Source organism: Odocoileus virginianus, chromosome 5 (assembly GCF_023699985.2).
Source record: "Odocoileus virginianus isolate 20LAN1187 ecotype Illinois chromosome 5, Ovbor_1.2, whole genome shotgun sequence".
Classification (NCBI taxonomy): Eukaryota; Metazoa; Chordata; class Mammalia; order Artiodactyla; family Cervidae; genus Odocoileus; species Odocoileus virginianus.
In genome coordinates this window covers 55967768-55987091 of record NC_069678.1, presented here as the reverse complement: position 1 = coordinate 55987091, position 19324 = coordinate 55967768, and the positions used below count along the sequence as shown (strand labels likewise).

General features: G+C 33.4%; 1 protein-coding gene across 4 annotated transcripts; it reads right to left on the bottom strand.

Moving 5' to 3' along the window:
* Positions 1-1298: 1298 nt before the first annotated feature.
* Positions 1299-19221, bottom strand: ZRANB2 (zinc finger RANBP2-type containing 2). Of its 4 annotated transcripts, none has more exons than XM_020891717.2 (11): positions 19139-19221; positions 16594-16646; positions 16396-16504; positions 15243-15325; positions 10113-10189; positions 9722-9856; positions 8396-8565; positions 6798-6884; positions 4758-4916; positions 3616-3689; positions 1299-3085 (listed from the first exon to the last, which is right to left on the bottom strand). In XM_020891717.2, exons 1-10 carry the CDS (start codon positions 19192-19194, stop codon positions 3656-3658), a joined length of 963 nt encoding a protein of 320 aa, XP_020747376.1. In that variant the 5' UTR covers positions 19195-19221; the 3' UTR covers positions 1299-3085; positions 3616-3655. The 4 variants fall into 4 exon arrangements, 2 of the variants coding, with proteins under 2 accessions (XP_020747376.1, XP_020747374.1); XR_002313560.2 differs by having other exon boundaries at positions 3022-3085; positions 3616-3685; XM_020891715.2 differs by lacking the exon at positions 3616-3689.
* Positions 19222-19324: the final 103 nt, after the last annotated feature.

Here is a 19324-nt window from a genome sequence, read left to right as displayed (position 1 = left end):
AGAATGAGGGACATTCTAAAGGATACCCAGCCAGCACTCCTCTTAAGTCATCAAAGGCAAGGAAAGAATGACAACCTGTCAGACCGGAGGAGACTGGAGACATATGAGAAACAAGTCGAAGTGTAAAGTAGCACCTTGGATTAGAGTAATGGAAAAATACTGAAATTCAAATAAAGCCTGGACTGTAAGTATAGTAACATATCAATGTTGGTTTCTTAGTTTTGACAAAATCACAGGGTAATATGCTAATGATGGTGCAAACTGGGTGGGAGTATGTGGGAACTCTCTGTTCAACCTTTGCAACTTTTCTGTAAATTTAAAGTTATTTCAAAATAGTATGTCTACTTATCCACCTACTTACAAAAGACTGAAATTAACACCTTATTAAATCAAATTTTAAAAAAATCTATTTTGACTTAACATTTATCTCCTCAAACAGGTTATTTGGTTGTTACTAGAGATAATATTGATATCTGCCATGAGACTTGGGGGTGAATCACCATTAAGCCACTCCTGTAGTTCCCTTGGGCAAATTTTAATTTCTTCAAACTGTAATCTTTCTGTTTGTAAAACATGGGATGATATACAATAGTATGTAAAGATGACAGGAAGAAATAGCCAGGAAATCAGTATTATATACCTTCAACTGTGTTTAAATAAAACTCCATTGTTTTCCAAAAATAAAACTATTTCCAGTTTAGGAAAGCTATCAAGTTATTTCTATTAACAAACAAAACATCTAACAATTATGTCAAAATTGTTAGGGCAGAAGAGAGAAATTTCATACCTTCTTACCAGCATCTATTAAAACAGCACTGGCTGTGGAAGCCAAATATCAAGAAGATATGAGAAAAAAAAAATCAGTTTTACCTTGGTACGTGTGCCTAGAGTCTTATGCTTACAGCTTACTCTGAACTTGGAATCTGTTGACAATACCAACTATTCAACATTATTTAGATAAAAGGATTCTAAATAGAAGTTTAAGAACACTTAGCAGTTAAAAAAGTTAAAACACTTAGCACGTGTTAAGTGCTAAGAAGCACACTATGACATGTTATTTGCTACATGGAGTCAGATATGTTCTGGTACAGAGTGTTCAACTAGTTTGGGTACTCTCTGTTTAAAAAACGTCAAAAATAGATGAGTGACAAAGGTTACAGTGATCATGGCTTTGGTATGTTTTGAACATAGGGAGTCTAAAATGCACAATCAAAAGTAATAAACCAGACTGCAAATAGTTTAAAAATGAACATTATATCAGAGCTTAAAATTTCTAATTTATTTCTAACAAACACCACTTGATGCTTGACTCACAAGCTTTATTTACATTTGTCTACAGCATCATTTCCTTACGAAATATACTAGTACAGCTTAAACCAAATAAAATCATAATCATTCGAATTGTCTGTAAACTACTATTAGCTAAATTTATAACCTTGCATTTGCTTATTAGTACAGTCAAAGTTTTAAATACAGAAAGCACAAGAATAAACCAACGATAACATGTAGAATCTAGAAGATCATGTGGGCAATTTAGAAGGTGGACTTTCAAGAAGTCTGAGGCACAATTACAAGAGAGTAAAAGTTCTTGTGCAACCTACAGTAAATGTAGCAAAAAAAAAATTTAAGACATAAAAAAAGCAGGGGAAGTTCACTGTAAAAATATTATCAAAATATTTCTACATAAGCTATTTTGCTTTCATCTTTAGATAAACTGAAGAGAAAAATCACTCATTTAAAATAAAGAACAAATGTAATTTTGATCTGTCTACTAAGTACCTTAAAACATTTTAATTTTCAGTTGCAGTAGACATTAATGTTAAGGAAAAACAAAAACGAAAAATGTGGGTATTGATTCCCATGCACAAAAAGTTCCCAAGCACATCTGTCAATTTCCCTTAATATACTTACCTTGCATCGTCACTGAAGATACTGTTAAGAGAAGCCTTTTTTGAAAACCAGAAGACAAAACAGAGCTCAAATGACCAGGTTTTGAGAAATAAAACAAATCTTGAAAGTATTTTAAGCCATGAGTAACTTCATGTGAATAGGAGCAATTATTTCTGCTTATGTCAAATGAGGAAATAAGCATTTGTTACTCAGAAGAAAATTTTATGCAGTGTTGAAACACCACAAAGCAAATGTTCATTTAAATTCATAATGTCTTGTCTCTGTTGGTCTTATACCAAAGAGAAATATATTTCAAAAGCTTTCTTCAATTTATTCATTAACTAGGATTTAATTTTGTCTACCCTATTGTGTGATAACTGAGTTTTTAAAAGGTATCACACAAAGCTTATAAAAACATTAAACACTTTCATATGTTTTTCTCATCAACCACATTAGTAGAGATGAACTGCTAGGCATTCTTGTTCAAAATCACTGTGTCAGAAAAGCAGAAACTAACATCTTTCTCCTCTGTAATTCACAAAATTTTTCTGTATCAACCTTGGTGGTGCAAAAAGTAAAACTGGATAGAGACAATGATTCTAAGGCACCCTTAACATAGGGAATTTCAAAATAAAGAAGTTTCTAGTTAGCTGTTTAACACTGTTAAACTTTTTCTAATAAGAATCACTTTGACACAAGTTAACAAACAGGCTGAGTCCTTTCCCCAGATTAACATAAACAGATTGTTTCCAACTACTTTACCACAGTCTTGCCTCCATGCCCAAAGTCCAGACAAGCCTAGATAATGCTCATATTTGGAGATGAGAAAAACAAGAGTTTAAATTAGAAAACAAAGTACTTCATTATAGCTGAGATGTTATAGCTTAAAAAAGCAAATGGCTGTAAATAATGAATGACAAATAAAGCATCTATTTTGGTACATCATGGCTTAAAATACTATTTACTTTTAATTTCACAAATAAACACAGCTGTATTGTTCTGAAAAGCAATGAAAGGCATGCACCTCTACTAGCAGATTTAGCACTTCTGACCAAGTAAGACACCAACTTCTTAAAAAATATGCTTCATGCATTATATTGGACTTTTTTTTAAGATGTAAATTTTAATACATTATTTCTTTTTTGAACTTGAACGGGAACCAGAATGGGATGATCCAGAAGGTGACCTGTGGTGCCTGTAAGACATAATGGAGAAAACAGGTAATCTGGTAAGCTGGAGCTGAATATCAACTTCATTTATATGACTTTGAGAATATGAAAAATTAAACCTCATTAAACTGGCAAAAGGAATAATTAAAATCTAAGATATAAACTTATACACATAAAATTAACTAGTATTTAACTTTGGATATGAGCCCAGTAGCAGTGCAACCATAATTTAAAAATCCCTTAAGATATAGCCACCTCTCAATTATTTAAGGCAATGAAGGAAAGCCTTGCAAAATTGTATACAACTGCAGATTAATACAACAAAGGCATATAAACTGGGTAATGGCAGTGTGATTAAATCATTCTCTCTGATAAACTGTACATAGTGTGGTAAGGCTATATACGTAAAATAGACATAGCAAGGCTTCTGACTGTGTATGCAAATATATATCCATAAATAATTATGTTTTGGAAATCTAGGTCGCACAAGATGACTGTACAATTAAGTTACAGGATTATATTCATGCAGCTAGTATGAATAAGTCAATATATCAACCTGGGTAAAGTAGTGGTGTTCCGAGGGGTTGGCCCTGGGCTCAGGGTTGTTTAGTGTTTTCACCAATCACCTGGCTTATGGAATAGAGAACATGTTCATTAAGTTTAGATGACAACAAACTAGGGGGATTATATGTGGCTAAGATAAAAATTTGCAGAAGTGGTAAAAAAGCAACAGAATGATTCATAAAGTACGGAGTGATTTTTTTTTAACAAAGGAATAAATGCGCAGAAATGAAACTAGCTGTGTGTAACCGTAATAGCTACACTTCAAAATGGGAAGACACAAAACCAATCATCATGTACAAGAAGAGATAACCCTAGCACTGAACATAGCAAAAATCAGATTTTATCTAATCCTTACTTTCCACAAGCTGAAGGGATATAAAAATTTGCAAAGATTATTAAGGAAGCCATTAAAATGACTATATAATTAGACACTGAGGAAAAAAAGAGAAAAATAATGAAACTGAATAATCAATTAGTCTGCTGAAGAAAAGGCTGACAGATGACACACTCTCCAAATTTTAAAAATATCGACACAGGTAAAGTAATCTAGTAATGATCTTTTTCAACAAAAAAGGAATTCGGATGGAAAGATAAAAATTTATTAGCTATAAGAACAATTTCTTTATAAAGGGAACAAAAACAACAATTTGTTGTGGAAATGTATTTAAACATATTTAAATAAGGACAGACTTCCAATTTTAACTGTAAGAGTTAATTTTCTTATTAGATGCCCTAGAATCCTACAGTTTTTAATATTTGATGTAAAATAGAAGGCATAAATTAATACTTATAAAAATCAACCTCTAAATTCTATCAACACACAGCTTCTGAATTAGAAACTTAAAGAGACAGAAATAACCGAGAGTTGGCTATAATAATTATATATGAAAATAAAAATTTAAACAATAAAATAATCAGAGAGTGGAAGAGAGTAGTTTGATTTACTTTTCTAAACAACCTGATTAAAACACATAGAGTAAACAAAGTAATTAATCTGTTTTTGAAGTTCAAAGTTTTAGAGTTTAAAGTGGGTAACAAAGGAGATAATGAAAATCTAATTCTTGACTAAGAAGTTCAGCTAATCTATTAAACACACTTAAGAACACCCATTCTTATTTCTACAGAAACCCAAACCTTTCAGGTGACCGTGATCTTGTTCGTCTTTTTTTGCGATCACCAGATGAAGAAGATCTAGAACGACTTCTCTTTCTGTTCCTCTCAGGAGATGATGATGAACTTGAGTAAGATCTTTTTCGTGGGGAAGAAGAACCCCTGTGGGACCTGGAGCTGGATCTTCATTGATTGAGAAACAAATCAAACATTTCATTAAAAGAAGAAATGAGGCAGATGGTTTAGTTTCTAGCTCCAAAAATAAACAATTATAGCAATAAAAATTTTATAAGAAAGAATACTTACTGCTTACTCAACAGAAGACTTCTGGTTCAACCATGAAATCAATTCTATTTAATTTAACTTCATCACTAGATAAGTACTCACTACTTTAATTAAAAACTAGTTTAATGTATTAAAGTAGAATCTTAAATTCGTTTTCTAAAACTTAAAGGCTTTCATTTTAGAGTATAAGTAGCAAAACTAACAGGTAAGCATTTGCATAACTTAAATGTCTAGAAACTATATCCCTCCATTTGGGGAAAATATATGTATCATACAACTTCCTGAGGAAAATAATAACAGTTTATTGTGGAATTAAGCAACTTATTAGTTAAGTTGCTTTAGTAAAGCAGGAATACGGGGACAAAATGACATAAAACAGTAGCTGTTAAATCATTAAATATTCAAAGAAAAATAAAGTAACTTTAAAACTTGATTAACAATATTTGTTTTTATGAAGGATTACTATCCATGAAGTATGAAGTGTTGACATTCACATGTTTCAGGCAGAGATAAATGTGCATATGTTTAAATACAGTATTTCTTCATTTACATATTTTGGTTGAAGTAATTTAGCTCAAACTTCCCAAAAAATTCACCTTTGGGCTTAAAATAAAATCAGAAAGCCCAAAAGGAGAATTCTTTGGAAAGTTATAAGCAATGAAAAAAATGTTTGAAAAGAATATGAAGGCTGTTCTGTAAACCTTAAAGTGCTTCCCAAAGGAACTAGGACTTAAGGATCTTCACCTAAGAAGCACTCAAATAAAAGAACTGAAACATTGATAATACATAATAACAATAATCTAACTTTCTATCATAATAACTTAATACAAGTGTGTATATCATTCTTTTCTTCTTCATGTTACCAAATTGTAGTTGTCCTCTAATACTACAGATCTGGCTCTAAAATAAGCTATTAAGCAATTCTTTTTACCAACTAGCTAACACTACACCTCAGTGTTAATTCCACTTAAGTGGAATTTTAGTTGTTTTCTTATTCATGCTAGATGTCTTTAATAGATCAACAAATTAAATTAAAAAGAATGGCAGCATATTTTGACCAAGTCTAGAAAAAGCTTCAAGAGACTAAAAGCTAGTTTCTCACTTGCTTCTTTACAAATTATTTTTCCCTCTGCAGTGCTAACTAAATGCAACCTGAAGTTAACCTGAAGTTAACAAGAATGCTTCAAGATGACATCCTACTTAAACCACCAACCAACTTCTTAATTTGTGGAATTTAAGAAGTGTCTATACTTCTTACACACTACACACACTATATAATATTCCGTGTTATATTACAGAGAAGTGAAAATAAAACCTACTTTATCTGATGTAAATTATAGAATTATTTCTGTAAATACTGAAATTGCCTTGCAAAACTGTGTTGAGGCAGTTATTTTTCTTTCTTTTAAACATGAGGTAAACTTTTTCTTTTTATCTGCATACTTATTTTAACTACTACTGCAAAATAACTTTAATAAGTAGGCATTTGGTGATAAAGCTTGGCTGCATCTTCCCATTTCATCACATTTTAGCACAAAAATAGCAAACCTTGCACAATGCAAAATAACCACCTTAATTCAATCATGGGAATGTCTTGGCACACTGCTGGCAATGGAGACATCTCATGGTGAGAAAATTAAGCTGAGGCAAGTGCATTAGTTTTCTAATGCTAAAATAAAATTGACAAATAGAAGCAAAATAAGAGGAAAAAAGCAACGCCTTCTGCAGCCTTTAAATATTTTCTCTCTCTGCTTTACAGAGAGATGCTACCTCATTCACCTTGATTTCGACCCACGAGATCTCGAACGTTCTCTGGAACTGGAACGAGATCTTGACTGCGAACTGGAAGAACTTCTTGAACGCGACCTGGAACAACATGGAAGGATATTTTTTTCCAGGACCATTTAATTAAGCTTTGTGATATGAACACGGAAAGAAAAATATGCATTAGGATTCATTTTCATATAATAACTATTTGGGATAAATATTTTCAAAATACAGTATTTTAAGGTTCATTTAAAACTTTTATTCTGTAGTAACAATTATGCCACAACTTAAACTAATAATTTTTTAAAATAATCAACTACTTTCCAAGTTCATGGGGTCACAAAGAGTTGGACACGACTTAGCGAGACTGAACAACTTTCCAAGTTTGACAAGATTTCTTTAAAAACGCTTTTAAGACTGTACAGATAAAAATGCCCAGAATTATCACTTATTGAATATTTTGTTCACAAATACTTAAAAGTAACCTGGGAAGAACTGACACATTCAGGAATATAGAAGTTTATATTTAACTTGAAATCTTTCTATTTTCTTGGTTATTAGCTAGCATAAAGCTTCAATACTGACATGGGTATGTTTTTAACCTGTATGTTTTCTGCCTACTCAAAGATTTGAGAATTAAAGGGAAACTACACTGACAATCCTGTCACCGTTTTAGGAAATTATTGAAAAATGACAGGAAATACGGTCCACTTGCATTTAAAAAGTCAACAAATAAATTTCATTTAGTAATTTAATTTCTACTTAATTTGTTCCTGAAAAGAACAATATGAAGAAAAATGTTAATTTTTACCTTAAAAGTATCTTTATAATTACTGTTTAAAGTTTTCAGGCTTTACAATAACTCAAAAACTACCTAAGTACTTAGCTAATATTTTATTCCTAATACAGTTGAAATTCATTGCACACAGTTTCATTTAACTAAGTAGGAGTTCTTCAATGGAATTTTGCTTACATAAAGTGTTGCTTTTTCTCAACTAATACTTCATTTTTATTGTTGACTACACAATCAGTGACTTTTTATTAAAACTTAACATTACTAACAAAATAATATGCAAGTAGAACACAAATTAAATCCTCTAATTTATTCCTGGACAGCTCTAAAGTATGAGCATTAGGATAATAGAATACAGTCAAATTTCCCCTGTATTCAGAATACCTATGCCCAATAAAATGCTGTGTAATAAGCAGCAGTTCAATTAATGCCTAGAAAATTTCTGTTTGAGTGTTTAAAATCATCAGGGGAAATATAAATCTTCACTTTATTTATTCCGAGTTTTCTAAATGTAAAATTATCTCTTTAGATAACTAAGTATCTATAAATAATGATTTAACTGAATTTCTAGAGTCTATTTTAATAAAAGGCATGGTGCTAAACTGGACTAAGGAAGTTTCGTAATAAAATTTTGTATTTCCGAAATACTTGACAAAACTTCACGGCACTAAGACAGAAAAAATGATCTTTTAAATGATAACTTGAATGAAAACTCTAAAATAAAAGGAAAGTTTAGTTAAGAAAAACAAAATTTATAAGTAAAGAAGTTAGATACTGACATTTTGACTGGTGTTACCCTTGACCTGTACCCGTTTACCTGGACCTAGACCTTGAACTGGAGGGGGAGGATGAGCGTGATGAAGATCGTGAATGTGAAGACCGAGACTTTGAGCGACTTCGTCTGTTAGATTTCTTTTTATTACTATCTTCTTCTTCACTGGCATCAAGATTATATTTTGAGAGATCAGCATCATCTTCATCCTCATCCTAACAAAAATTCAGAATCAATTATATTTAGACCTTGAGATATCAATGCTATCTACTAGGAATGATGACTAGTTCTATGTAATGGACATCTTCATATGAACATATTTTACCACTAACATCTCAACAAATTCACTTTCAATCCTGAAATCTGACTACATTCCTGATCTGAGCTAAAGAGACTTAATGACTGTCTCAGACACTTCAAAATGTAAATGTAGAAGTCATACTCATTTTCTTTTTCACATAATATATTAACCATATAAACTGTCAAGAATTTTCAGTTTTATTTCCTTAAAAGTTCTTAAATGCATCTCCTTTAAGACTTAGTTCAGAACTTCATTCCTTTCTCTAGTACACCCTTTTAGGAAGTCTAACTGTGGGAATTCATCCTGCCTCCCCAATATCTCAGTATGTTGACAGTCATCTCTAAAACATAGATCAGGTAAATAGACCTCAAACTTGTTCCATATTATTTTATCTCATTTGTTTATTTTTCAAACTTGTTCCATATTGTTTTATGTGCATTCGAGGGCCTCCTATGCTCAGACCTCAAAGCACCCTTAATCTGGATCTATTCATCCATAAAAGTTTACACTCAGGCCCCACAGAATAAACATCACCAGACCTGATGTGTTTGCTGACCCCCTTATTACCTTCTCCCCTCTGCTCTAACCACACTAACCCATGTATGATTTTTTGTATGTTGCTGGTTTGTTTCCTACTATGGGAAACTTTATTTGCTGTTCTAACTGCCCTAAAAATGCTCTGATGCCAGTCCCAGCAGGCTCCTTCGTATCACTCTATCACTCAAGTCTCAACACAAATTTCACTGTCTCAGAAAGCCCCCATTCACTGAGTAGCTATTCTAATGATCTGCTATCACATCATGCATCTTCACAATATTATTGCTATTTAAATTATATTGTTTATGTCTTTTCCTCTCTGCAATTTAAATTAAGAGAAGCATGGTTCTGTCTCAGTCACTATTGTATATCTCAAGTCAGAATAATGCTTGGCAAAACAGATCAAAATTTTTGTGAAAACAAATGATGACATTGTAGAACACATCTTCAACATAAGCCAAAGGTTGTCAGAGACATTCATATGCCATAGCTTGAACAAGACAAAGGGGAAATATGATAAGGAAATAAGTTACCTCATCTAATTTATATTTAGAAAGATCTTCATCCTCATCCTCTTCTTCTCCCTCAGATTCTTTATCTTCAACTTCCTTTAAAATAGATGCAGGACCAACTGCCTTCCCTCTGTATTTTTTCTTCTTACGTCCAAACTAGAGAACAAGTTTCAAGTTATTTCTATTAGCTGAAAGTATTAAAATACTTTTTCCTAAGAAATTACTGTTATATATTTAGGTGTCAACATGTATTTGTAAGTCAATTATGATTTCCAACAAAATGATAAGCTGCTGTAAAAGACAACGTGTACTTAGAAAAATGAGATACATTTAGTATTTTCTTCTTTCATTTAAGATATTTTCTAACATGTTTCTCTAAGTTGCATTCAACCCACACTAATGTATACCTTACCTCATCATATTCACCATCAGACTCTTCTCTTTCTATGTATTCAACATTTTCTCTTTCATTAAAACCTCCACCATATCCTAAGGAAGGGGGAGCAGAAATTGTTATGATAATTCACCAAAATCACCTACAAGTAATAGGGAAAAAAAATAAAATCTTATCAAAGACATCTGTTTATCCCTTTAATAAATTATTGGTCTCAAAAAAAAGTATCACTACAGAAAACAGCCTCAAAGTTGGATATAGCTGGAAAAGTCCCATGGCTACAATTTTAGCTCTTCTCAATTTCAAAATGTCCTGCCTGTATGATTTCAGTAACACATGGAATATATGGATGGAAAACATCTCCTTAAACATCTGCTGTAACCAAGTTTTAAGATGACTATCCTCTGTGATTTTAATAATTCTTTGGGGAGAAGTGGGCTCAGTAAGAACTAAAAATCAAATTTCACTGTTTGCTAGTTAAAAATAGCTTGAAATCTTTTGATACACTGAAATTCTGCTGGGCTAAAATACAGTTAAAGCTTGGAAAATAACTATATAGTGGCAAATATAATGACACAACAAAGAACATAAAAATTGGTTTTAAATACACAGTCAAAAGTCACTCAGTTTTTCTGAAGAAGCCAGTAAACTTTTCAGCTGAAAATACCAGTCAAGATCAACAAACCATTATTATTTACTGTCACAGCTACTATCTACAATTTAGACTGACAGATCTCTGACATAGGCTTAACAAAAATCAGAAGAAGAAAGTGAGTTAGTTTTAGAGAAAATGAGATGAGAACTTCTGAAAACTATCTCACTGAAAAAAATAAAGAAGTAGTTAAGAGTAACATAACCTAACTACCTCACATACTTCAGAACAGTACCAGCACACAGAGTGATTCCCAGATTTAAGGATTTAGTGAATCAACAAAATGTTAAATTTATAGACAAAAAAAGCATTTTTTAAAAATTTAAGATTTGTGACTTTAAATCTGTCAGTCACAGGCATTAAAAAACTCATCACTTACCCTCTCATTTCCTAAGAGCCACAAATGAACAGTAGAGAGGATGTAAGTGTCCCAGTAAAATAATGAAATAAAATTAACTCACTTAAAAAAATCCCACATTAATGCGGTGTCCTTTTTTTACCTCACTATATTCTGTACTGGTGAAAACCTCAATATATCAGTGTCTATCCTCAGAATACTTGATATCATCCCTTTTTTCCTCTTCCTACCTTGTTCCAGAGACAAAATAGACTCCAACTGTAATATACAAGAATTTCCCCGTTTCTATGCATGTGAAACAAAAGTGAAGTGTTTTAAATATCAATAACAATTTTTTCTTAATGAAATTCTGGCTCTAGTTTTTCAGAGTATCAAATAGTAAAAAAAAAAAAAAAATCAAGTACAACTAGGTATGCGCTCATCTCAAGAAAATACCTCAGGGATTTCCTTGGTCGTCCAGTGACTAAGATTCCATGTTTCCAAAGCAGGGCCCAGATTCAGTCCCTGGTCAGGGAACTAGATCCTACATGCTGCAACTAAAAGCTTCCATGCAACTATAAGCTAAAAAACATCCCGCATGCCAAAATGAAGATCAAAGATCCTGCACGCTGCAACCAAGACTTAATAATTTTAAAAAAGAAAAAGGTTCATAGTCAACGTTGATTTGAGGAGATAAACGCTGCAGAAAATTATAAATCAACAATATAGTTTCTTGGCTCTAGATATATATTTAATATTATGGCAGTATGTCATGAGACGTAAGAGATGTAGTAGTAAAGACTTAAACCTCACAATACTTTGAAGCAGGTGAAAAATTAATACAAAATGATTCACATAAGAAAAAAGGGGAAAAAAATTATACACTAGGATGACTATAAGCCAACAGTACAGAAAAACTAGACCATTTATATATGGGAATGTAAACATATTAAAGCACTACTATTTAAAATCAATAGGCTTTCGGTAAAGTTCTTTGTCCAGTCAGTAATCTGAAAGTAAAATAATGGTAAGGCAAATATGGGGAGCCAAAGAATCAATTATACCAAGATTTAAAAAGCAAACATGTAGGTAGTTTTGCATAGGTGTGTAAGTAAAATTACTGCAAAATAAGCGTGATAGCAAACACAAAGCTATTTTCATGTTTTCTCACACAGTCACAGAAGAACCTAAATAATCTGCTAACAATACATTATTAAGGTATGTTGTATGAGTCCATACAACAAATACACCTCATGAAGTCTTTCTATGTGGAAAGTCAGTAGCTGTATCATTAAAAAAAAAAAAGCCTTCAGCATCATCTCCACTGAATAACAAGGGAGAGGAATAACTGGCTAATTTATGTGTGTTTCCCTCACTCTACTGGTTTGAAGCTTTCAGGGAATATTGTAAAAATTGGTCTTCTTGCTTCCATGCTTGCCACTCCCACCCTCTAATTCTTTTTCTATAAACCAGTAATGTTTAAAAATTAGACATGTCAATCCCTTGTTAAAAATTGTTATTTCCCATTATATTTATAATAAAATAAAACTTCTTACTATGATTTACATAGCTTTACCTACCAAGTGTTTTCTGGAGCTGCTAGGAATTCACCCAATATGCTAAATTCTTTCAAGTGTCAGGGCCTGATTCATATAAGCTGTTTGCTTTTGCTTGGAATGATCTCTCAACTAGCTACTAACTTTCACTTCTTAGCCTAAACATTGCTCTCTTGAAGACCTCATTAATTTTTGCCTTTACATTTCTATTTTGCTTATTCCCTGCATCGTGCCCAATGGCCAATAAATATTTCCTCAATTTTATACTCAATATTTGAGTAAAGAAAACACCACAGTTCTGGCATCATTTAAAGAATGAATTTTGTAAAAGGCTTTATGATACAGTTTATATGAAACAAGCAACCTCTACAGACTTTTAGCAAGTGTTAAAATAAAAATAATACCTTAAGATTTGTCTCAAAAAATGTAAAATGTGAGCAAAGATCAGTAAAGGATCAAACGGATTTAAAATAGGCCTGAATTACGGTTGTGACAATGGAAGTGAAGAGAGAAAAGGGGATGAATGTAACATGTGCTTCTAAGGAAGAACTGAGACAGTACTTTGAAAATTCTGAGAATCTGTATTTTGATTAATCAGCAAAGAGAACAAATAAAAAGACAAACTAGACAGTAACAGTATATTACTTCACATCTTCAACAATGACGGGCTAAGACAACTACTTATATCAAGGGAAATGGGAAAGGGTCAGGACACAAAAAAAATGGGTAAAGGAAAATGAGAAGGTTATTAAACTTCGACAACTTCAGTTGTTAAATTTTTAGCTCTTGCATTAATGAAACTTTTAAATGAGGAATCACAAAACAGGTCAGAGAGAATGTAAATAAATAAAAGGCTTCAGGGGATTACGATTCTTATAACTGTTAAGATTCTGGACTTTTTCCTAAAAGCAATCAAAACAAAATGTTTTAAACAAATGGAGTTTTAATTTAGAACAAAGAAAACTCCTGGCTGTGTGGGAAATATGTACAACAAGGTGGCTGTTTTTTTTTCCCCAAGAAACAAGATAAAGTGGTATCTCTGCCTAGGGTAATGATGCAGAAGACTTTTGGGGGAAGAGGAGAGATGAAGGAATTATTAAGAAGGATGTCTAAGTTTCTGGTTTATGTAACAAGCATAGGGTGGGTGGTACCAATCATGAGAAAGAGATCACTAGAAGAGGGCCAAGTCCTGGGGGAAAATCGCGAATTCAGTTTAGATATAATGAGTTTGACATTTACAAAGTGATGATGAATAGGCAGCTGAATATACAGGTCAAAGAAGTCTGAGCTAGAGACATAGATTTGGTTATCATGGTGTGGCAATGCTTACTTAAACTTAGGTCTTCAAGAAAATGCCCAGAAAACAGAGCATAAAAGAGAGCTTAGGAATTGGACCTAGAAGAAACCTAACCTTCTGTGACCATGAAAATACAATAAAAAAGGAAACAGAATAACCAACCAGAGGGGTGTATGTGTGTATTGGGTGTGTGTGTGTGTTAAGATTAAAAAAAGGGGGGGGGGGTGGAATATAAAAGTTAAAGAGGTCAGAGAAGGGAAAAAAGGTCTTATTAAAAGGCCTTAATCTATAGACAGTGCAATTGTCTATAAAGTCAGGGAGGAAAAGGAAACAGGGAAGTAGTTTATTAAGTCTAGGTCTGATACAGTGACTAATGTATCAACAAAAGGAAGCCTCTGACTGTACAAGTTGTTGAATGACAAAATCAGATGTGAAGTATACTGATAATGTGTTTGTGCTAACTGATGATAATGGGAAACTGCCTTCTATCAGGTAAATATTTTTACCCCACTACTGACAACACACAGAGGCTTCCCTGGTGGCTCAGACGGTAAAGAATCTGCCTGCAATGCAAGAGACCTGGCTTCAGTCCCTAGATGAGAAAGATCCACTGGAGAAAGGAATGGCAATCCACTGCAGAATTCTTGCCTGGAGAATTCTATGGACAGAGGAGCCTGGCTGGCTACAGTCCATGGGGTCGCAAGGAGTTGGACATGACTGAGAGACTAAAAATGCTGACAATGCAATGACTGACAACACATAGAGTCAATGATGGGTTATTATTTAGACCAATGGTGACCAAATACCATCTAAAACACCTGCAAATTTTTGGGACCCACCACCAAAGAGCTTTGCCAGCTGTTTAGGAATCTGGATTTTCAGTTTCTCAAATGATTCTAATGCATGGCCAATTTTGAGAATTATTGCCTAAACTTAAGACAAATACTTTAAAAGGTGACCCATGTTTGTTTTTGTCATACTAGGAAATCAAATGAATGAAAAAATGGTATTATCCTACCATTATTAATAACAAACATTTAGACTAGCAAAGGACAGAAAGGAATAAAGCATTCCTAAAACTATCCTAATGTCGACTATTTGTTAGGATAGTTTCCTCATGCTCTACTTTGTAAACTGTGAAATTACCATACAAAAGATGACTGTGGATGAGAGAAAAAAAAAATCAAGGTAAAAAATATAAGAGCAGAATAAACAATCATTTACTGTGCTCTTATGAAGTGATATAATTATAAATTTCAATGTTTAGTTGTTTTAAAATCATTTAGTTGGAATGAGTGACTCTTACCTGTTCTTTCTTCCAGTTTAGCATACTTTGGAGTATTACACATGTTACACTCTGATCTTCTGGCCCAATTCACATTACTGCAACTTTAAAAGTGAAAAATATCAAATTAGTAGATTATAACATAAGACAAATAGTAAATTTCAAAATATTTAAGAATTTTAAAATAAAAAGTAGAGTAAACTCACTACCATCAAGAAATGTTTACTAAGGATGCTACAAAGGAAATATACCAACATACTTTTTCTGAGAAGAGAGTATGGTTAGAACAGACTGAACTACTTAAGCAGAGAAGCAAAAGCTATATAGTATGAAAAATGCCTCTGTCTTTTTATGAGAACTCAATTAGAAATTATATCTACAGAGATTCTGCAGTCTTGCGGGGGGGAGGGGGAATACCACTTTAAATGAAATGTTCTATTAATTCTCCAGTCTCCAAATTCACCTCAAGAGTAAGGTTATACCCTGCAAATAAAGTTAAACATTTTTTCTTTTCTCTTGCAGAATCAGTTCATGAATTGGATCCCAAATTCAGTGACTTAATCTGTTGCTGGAAAATTATTTAATACTAATTTAGTATTTTTAAGACCAGAAATTTGTGTAAGACCCTCTTCTGATTCAGTCCTTTCATGTGTATTTGATTCATCTGCTTAAGGGAAAAGATGGATATTGGAAAAATCAATATAGCACATGAAAATCAGAAATATTAAGAAACTTAATTAGGAATAATTATCTATAGGATGCAACTTATGATTCTAAAATTACTGTGCAAACAGACAAAATATATTTCATGATATATTTCACACTAATGATACGGGCTAAAAGTTTTCGAGATTTTTCAAAAATAGGACAAAATAGGTTTTTAGTGCTTTTAAATACCCCTCTCTCTTCTTTTTAAATGTTAGCTCATCTTGAGCATCTATTTACTGGTATACATAATTCATCTTACTAACAACTAACATTACCATTAAAAATAAAAGTTAAAAGTTCTTTATACTTAAATATCTGATACAGAATGAATAATAATGAACAGATCTTTGATTTAAAGTCTACTGTGGCTTGCCATTGTGACTAGAAAGAGTAGGTAGTATTAACAAGTAGTGGCTACATACATTATTATGGGGAAAAAATCAGGATGATCATTTAAAACACATACGTTTTACACTGCCAGTCATTAGCACTAAATAAGCCTCGGCTCTTTTCTGCGAGTGTCTTTCCTATTTCAGTGCCCCCTGCTTTCATCATCTTAGCCTCAGTTGTTTTCTCTGAAAATAGAAAAAGGCAGAATGAATCTGGGGAAATAAAGAAATGGTCTGTATAAACAGTCTTAACAGAAGGTTCCTTAAGCGCTTACCTCGACCACATCTATTACAGCTAGTTCTTCTAGCAAAATTTACATTTCCACATCTGAAAATAAAGTAAAAAATACTTAGACACGTATTAAACTTACATAATTTTAAAGATTCTACTACACAGTTTGTTTTAATGTGTCCTCCCTATATACCTGGGTCCAGAACTTCTATTTCTCTTTTCACGTTAATATCAATGCTAACTACAAAAAAACAAAACAAAACAAAAAACCCCCCACAATTTAGGTGGAAAAAATACAAGATTTGAAGTTACAAGTCACGGATAAGAAATTCCAATCTCTCAATTACCAACTATGTGATTCTGGTAAGTCACTTAAGGATCTCTGCCTCAGTGCTCTCATATTGGCACACATCATTAAGTACAATAAAATACCCTTACAAAGTTTAAGTGAGATGTGAGTCCACTTGAACAATTACTGATGAAGCACCAGGGAGTTCAGAAGATTTAAAGTAACTCTCAGTATAGAAAATAAGATTATACAAAATTTTGTTAAGAATTATTTAATACAAAATCCTAAAGGTGAACCACGGGGGAGAAAATGGGTAAGTCAGAAATGGCTTCATGGATCTTAATAATACTCGCTTGTTAGAAACAGAAGGTGGGATGGTAAAAAGACAAAAGAAAATTATGACAAAATAGAAATAGGTTCAATAATTAAAAGAAAACTCAATTTTGGGGGTATCTATCAAACCTCTGAAACCTAGTTGGAAAACTACAACCAATAAAGTCAACACATCAAGTAACATATTGTAACTTTATGCTGATACTAAACAAACAAAAAACAAGGGTTCATGAACATGGTTTTTATAGTGCATCTGCAAATCATAAAAGCATGCTAAATGCTCTGAATAACATGTAAAGCTTAAACTTTAAAAAGTTGATTTCTTTTTTTTTAGGTATTATACTAGAATGAAATAAAGATGTGAAGTATGGAAGAGACACTCAACTGAAGCACACCAATTTAACTTTTAGGTCATTCCCCCCACCCCACCCCCACAATAAAGAATATCCTTTACGACTCCAATAAGCATTGGAAATACATTCTGAAAATGTTTTCTGTATTTATATACATTGTAGAAGTTAGTCTGTTCATATATTTGTAACTGAATTGAAATGCATTCTTTTAGAAAAACCTTCAAATATCTGAGTATACTGTCTTTAATGACACTGTCAAAAGCACATTATTCTACAAGTGACCAACAACACAAAAAGTCAGTTGTTTGTTCTACTCAAAATTGACTTGATACCCTTCAAGTAATCGTAATCTTTATGTAATGGAGAAACATCAACTTTTTATGTAAAGGAGCACGATGTTTCATTTCAGTTCAGTTGCTCAATCCTGTCTCTTTGTGACCCCATGGACTGCAGCCCGCCAGGTTTCATTTAAATTGCTCAAAATATGCATGGAAGACAAATGCTGCGGAAACAAGCCCTTAATCTTCTTTGACATTTGATTCTAAAACTGATATTCATAGTTATTGATTGATGAGTATTTGCTACATCTTATTGCTCCACAGAATCTATGCTATACCATTTTAAAGGGGATCTTCTGTTTTTTTTTTTAAGCAAAGTTAAATAACCTAGGTCAAGTTACATAAGCAACAGGATTGGAATTAATTTTCAAAGTTTTCACTGTTTACCATCAGGAACTCCATATGCCATCTGTGGCTTGCTTACAGACAAGCATTCTAAAGTTTTTATTGGAACACGAGATGCGCATTCTTTTTTTTTTGACAATTACTTTCCATAATAATTTTTGTATATCTCCAAATAGATACACCTAAACACCCGCCAATAAAAATCTTCCTAAACAATTTAATAAAGGACCCTGGTTTCAGCAGAGCCACTAAAACACGTGCTTCTTTGAAGTAGGCACTCTCCAGGGCTGAGCAGGCAAAAACACAGACCTCATATGTTTCGGTTCTAAAGAGGCGAAAGGTTCAATTCTTGTGGGGAAATTAAAGACCAATTAAAGAAAAGAAAAAAAAAAAAAGCCAGAATTCCTCCAACCAAAGAGGTTAGCGTTCGGGAGGAAAAAGTAAAAAGAATACGGAAAGAAAGTTTGAATTAAATAAGACAACAGCAAAATGAACTAGGTGAAGCAAACAAATGAGTTCAAGAAAGCAACGTTTCTGAACAAGAGTCAAGTTCTGCAGGGAAAAGTCACGTGGGGGAGATCCGATACCGAGTTGGCCTCCACCGGGGAGGTTTCCTTATCGCAGAAACCTGGCCGGGGGTGGGGTGGGGTGGGGAGGGAGGAAAAGGGGCGGCCATCTCCCTCCCCTAACAACCGGCTGCCTCGGAGAGAGATAATCGAGGAGACGCTGAAGACCTAATCAAAAGAAAGGCTCTTAAAAGACCTCATCGTGAGGAGACGAAGAGCCTCCTTCCCTCCCGGGAGCAGGCAGCTCTCCTCCACCACACGGATGACGGCATCAGCGACCGTAAAAACGGAAAATGCCCAGTCGACTCGAGAAACCCTCCAACGACCAACCCCGCCTCGAACTCGGGACCCTTCACGAACTCACTTTTTGTCCGGGCAAATCCAGTCACCGTCACTGACTCTGAAATTCTTGGTCGACATCTTGGACGCCGCCACCACAACCACCCGCAGCTACGTCTTCACAGGAGGGAGCGGGCCGGGGACTTTTGGCGCTCCGGGGCTGTCCTCACACCGCCTGATTGCTTTCCAACACTGCGACAGGGTTTGATAG

What these genes read in the sequence shown, in the direction of transcription:
- ZRANB2 (XM_020891715.2), bottom strand. Translation starts at nt 19,194, where the DNA reads ATGTCGACCAAGAATTTCAGAGTCAGTGACGGTGACTGGATTTGCCCG. An exon ending in TCTCGTGGGTCGAAATCAAG is followed by an intron (nt 4,917 to 6,797) that starts GTGAATGAGGTA and finishes CAATCAATGAAG; the next exon opens with ATCCAGCTCCAGGTCCCACA. An exon ending in AGATCACGGTCACCTGAAAG is followed by an intron (nt 3,086 to 4,757) that starts GTTTGGGTTTCT and finishes TATGTCTTACAG; the next exon opens with GCACCACAGGTCACCTTCTG.